The following is a 4,220-nucleotide window of genomic DNA, read 5'->3' as shown; positions in this document are numbered from 1 at the left end:
TCCCTATTCTCTCCCTGTCTCTCCGTGCCCGTAGCCGTGTACTTGCTCGCTTATTGTAATTCACATTTTACCTCCGCCGCCACCAAAATCCCATCGTACGCCATCCCGTTCGTGGCTACCCGTGGCCCGGTGCGGGCATATACTGCACCTAACGACAGCTTGGTCTGATCTGGCTGGCTGATCGGGGCTAGCTTTCCTCCCCGATCACCGAAAACAATTTGTCGAATGCCGAAAGGGGGTGGGGCGGGGTGGTGAAATAAACAAACGATCATCATACTTCCCGAAACCATCCTCGACCCGGGAGAATGCTTCGAATGCGGAATTTCATTTCCCAAGTACGTGGAGTACATCAGTCCTCATCGTCGTCGTCGTCGTCGTCGTCGTCATCGTTGACGTCGTCATCATCATCATCATCAGTCGTAGACGCGCCCATCAGCCAGTTAATTTGTTTGGTTTTCATGCTGCAATGCTTGGCCCCGCGGGGGTTGTCGTCGTCGTCGTCGTCGTCGCGCGCAAAGACCGGCTTAAAGGCCATAAGACATAATTAGCCTTCAACGTACTGCGTGCGTGTGTGCGCGCAGCTCGTTTACGGCCTGACCTCGCCTGCGACTCCCTAACGGCCAAATCGTACATCTATCTCGCTTTCGCGCTACAAACCGCCTTCTAGCCATCAATCTGCGCGTTGATCTGCACTCCGTTACCTGGCCAGGCCGTCGTAGCCAGGCCATAAGTCCTCGGCACTACCCCCACCACCCTTGGCCGGGTGCTCGTTTACCAGCAACTGAGCCAGCTCTACACACGCCTACGAATTTCAAGTGCATCGAGCACAATCGTCCTCGTAAATGGACGTCAATCAGCAGCAGCAGCAACAGCAGCAGCTTCAGGCACGGCAGGCTAGGTCTGTCTGCTGTCTGCTGTTGTTGCTGCTGCAACAAATCTGCTACCACCACTTCCCATTCCCACTACTACCTGTTGCTCACCTCCATCATCGTCTGCCTGCGTCTCGTAAGTCCACATAAGTCTAACGTTGTCTGGCGGATCGGGAAGGAGACTTTAATTTAAATTGTTCGCAGGTCGTTAGATCATTAGCAAGGGAAGGGAGAGAGAGAGAGAGAGAGAGAGAGAGAGAGAGAGAGAGAGAGAGAGAGAGAGAGAAGATTGTGACGCGACGATCACGATGAACCCGGGGCTGCAGCATTATTGCCCCTCGGGTAATCATCAGATCATTTTGTGATCCCGCGCGACATTAGCACGTGGTTTGGTTTAGGTTTGGTTGCTGAAAGCCCGTTGCTGACCTCGCGCGCCCGAGGCCCATGGCTGCATATCGCAACGCACAATGCGCCGATGTGTTGCGCTCTAGTCTAGACTGGGGCGGGGGGCGCGATTTGGCGCGAGACGCGTTGGTTTTTTTTTCGGCTTTGGCTGCGAGATTTGGCTATGCTAATGAAACTATAATTATAGCCCCTGCAACCGACCGACCGACCGACCGACCGACCGTCCAGTCCCTGCCCGAGTGTGTGCCATTTGTGTGAAGGAGATGCTTGTCTTTGATGCTTGTGTGCTTCTATTTATTCTACTTCACGCGGCGCTCACATGCGAGGACATGCACCAATGTGGCGGTTAAATGGCCGTTTGACGAATTGTTGCAACCGTAATTAGTAGTTTCCGCGCGCAAGCGGCACTGTCTTAAGTGCCGCACTATTGATGCATTTTCGGGCATCACCGGATGGCAAATAAAATTTGACCAACGACGACGAGTTGAAAAACTGTGCCTTTTTATTGAAACACAGTTCTGCAGTTGCAGAACGATCCAACAGCTTTTATCGCCTGTTTTGCGACGATTTCCTTCATTATTTCGACTCGAACTGACTCGAAACAAACTACGCCTCGTAGTGCCGCTTCTTGGCACAACCGCGCACCATGTTATGTCCAAATCTCATCAGCTAAATCACTCGGCGGCGGCTCTAACAGTGCGCCGGGGTGATTAGTACGAGGTTTGAAACCCATTCGCTGATGATGATGATGATGATGGTGGCTCGTGTTTCAGTGGCCGATGATGGACAGACGGACAGGATCGATCGCTGGTGCCGCGACTGGTGCCGCAACTGGTGCCGCGATTGGTGTTTTTTTAACTGTCCCAACCCCCCTTCAGACCGGACTGCCGGTGGCTGGAACCGGTGTCCCGGAGATCTAAGGCATCCGATACCAGTTCCTCGTGCGCGGTTCGCGCTCAACTGTGACTCATGGTCACCACATGTTAATGGATCGGAACACCACCGTGCTGGTGCTTGTGCTGGTGCGCCCCCGAAGCGTCGCGCAGATTTCGCCTTTTATCAAATCGGACAGATCAACAGCTGCGACGACTCGTTCGTTCGTCCGCTCACTAGCGAAGAAGTCACTCTATTTGTGTTCGATTATTTACGAGGAATGAGCTAGAAACGTCGCGCTAGAAACCATAAACTATGCGTGTGGACGCGACGCGCGGTGATGGTTAAGCAAATATTTGTTCAAACCATTGTTGTTGTGTTCGCGGCGGCCCCCCCGCCAAACGACATACTATTAAAATGTTAATCTCAATGAGTCAACTCCGCGAGTTCTGCTCCCCCTAATTTCTCTGTTCCACATCGAGAGCGCATCGTGCCGGGAGTAGGTCCTGGCCACATCCTCATTATTCAATCCCACGGCCTAACGCCCAGAAGTAAAAAGTGCGCGAATGAGGCATGGCTAATGAGTGGCGCTCTTTCGCGTGTTCGCTTTCCATTTCTGTTCCGCCACCACCACCCCCAACCCCTCCCCCTTCTGGCACACACACACACACACGAGCGTGTGCAGATTGAGGAGGCGACGTGTCAACATAATGACTTTTTTATAACTTCATTCCAGCCAGCAGGCCCACCATTTCGCTGCGTTCGTTTAATTAGCTGAGCATTTTGGCCACTCGTGGCGCGGCGTTCACGTTCGCACCTCTTCGCACACACTTTTCCGCACGCCAACACGCACACTCGCCGTGTGTGTGTGTGTGTGCTACCATTTGTTTGCTTGTTTGCTGCTGGCTGTGCGATTACATTACAGAATGAAGCCATTTTCCCACCGTAAGCGGCGAGTGTTAATGTGTGGTGGCAGCGTTGGCATATCGTGACGACGCTGCCGCTGCCGCTGCTCCTATCATCAGCAGCGTCATCGTCACCGATGGCCGCGTACTGGCGGAGTATCTGTCATCTGGAAAGAGGAGAGAAAAAAGCAAAACGAGCGAACACGTGAGCTGCGGACCCGATTCCCGATTCTCATCCACTCCCCATACCGATGCCACAGAGGCCACGGAAAACGTGCGAACAGGAGGCACGCTCCTGCGGACAGCGTGTACATGGCTGGTGGCCCACTCGGTAGACCGGTTGGCCGGGAATGTTCCCCTTCGGATGGTAATAGCAAACAACCAGATAACCGCCGAACATTTGCGCCGCACCGCAGCCCACGAATTCACTCTTCGCCCAGACCAGCTGAGTGTAGTTCGAGAAGCTGACCAATAGATGAAGGGAAGTGGAAAGTCAGAATCATCACTGCATGCTCTGGGGAGCAACTGGACAAAAGGGGTTATGACTTACTGTTCACTGCGTAGCTCACTATTTGATAAGGTGTGCTTCATGTTCTGCTTTTCGTTGAACCATGTGCTCAGGACAAGTGCTTCCCAGTGTTTGAGCGGTGGTTTCGGATGGAAGAATATGTTTTGACCGACCGAATGAGGAGGGTTGCCTGGCAAAGGATCAATGAATCATTACACTCTCGGTATTGCATACGCTACGCCCACTTGGATGGAACTATACGGACCGATGGAGTCACACTCGTCGTAGCCAAGGATGCACTGACGTACCCACCGTTCGGCCATGGCCTGTAAAAATGGATCCCAGTGCTGTAGCGAAGGGAAATAGTAGATGCGTTGAAATATCGATATGGAGTCGACTCAGTTGTTCTGCCACTTACCAAGAATTGCATATCTACGGCCGGAAGTTGTGCGTTCGTTGCCACCTTATTCCGCAATCCGTTATGTCCCATCATGAAGCTTTTGATGTTGGCCTCACTCAGGGCTATCGGTTGGAACTTTTGGCATCGCGAGTGTGTTACGTTGGGCTACAATAGACAGACACAAAAGAAGAAACATTACACGGAAATTCTTCGCGGAGCCGCTCTTATCCTTACCTTGTAGCACATTGTATGTGGACGTC

The 4,220-nt window shown here is 52.6% G+C and overlaps 1 protein-coding gene across 1 annotated transcript in view; it reads right to left on the bottom strand.

Annotated features, from left to right (window-relative positions):
- Positions 1-3,284: 3,284 nt before the first annotated feature.
- The window catches only part of LOC125959282 (venom allergen 5-like), a 1,054-nt gene continuing 118 nt past the window's right edge, over positions 3,285-4,220 (bottom strand). Inside the window, exons 1-5 of the mRNA XM_049692096.1 lie at positions 4,195-4,220; positions 3,979-4,125; positions 3,826-3,907; positions 3,603-3,750; positions 3,285-3,516 (exon numbers count right to left, since the gene is read on the bottom strand). The exon at positions 4,195-4,220 is cut by the window's right edge and continues 118 nt beyond it. Of these exons, the coding sequence (XP_049548053.1) occupies positions 3,285-3,516; positions 3,603-3,750; positions 3,826-3,907; positions 3,979-4,125; positions 4,195-4,220 (635 nt within the window). The remainder of the gene's footprint in view (positions 3,517-3,602; positions 3,751-3,825; positions 3,908-3,978; positions 4,126-4,194) is intronic.

The sequence above is a fragment of the Anopheles darlingi genome, chromosome 2 (assembly GCF_943734745.1).
Source record: "Anopheles darlingi chromosome 2, idAnoDarlMG_H_01, whole genome shotgun sequence".
NCBI classification, from domain to species: domain Eukaryota; kingdom Metazoa; phylum Arthropoda; class Insecta; order Diptera; family Culicidae; genus Anopheles; species Anopheles darlingi.
The sequence above is the reverse complement of the archived record's forward strand: the minus strand, read 5'-3'. Positions and strand labels throughout refer to the sequence as shown.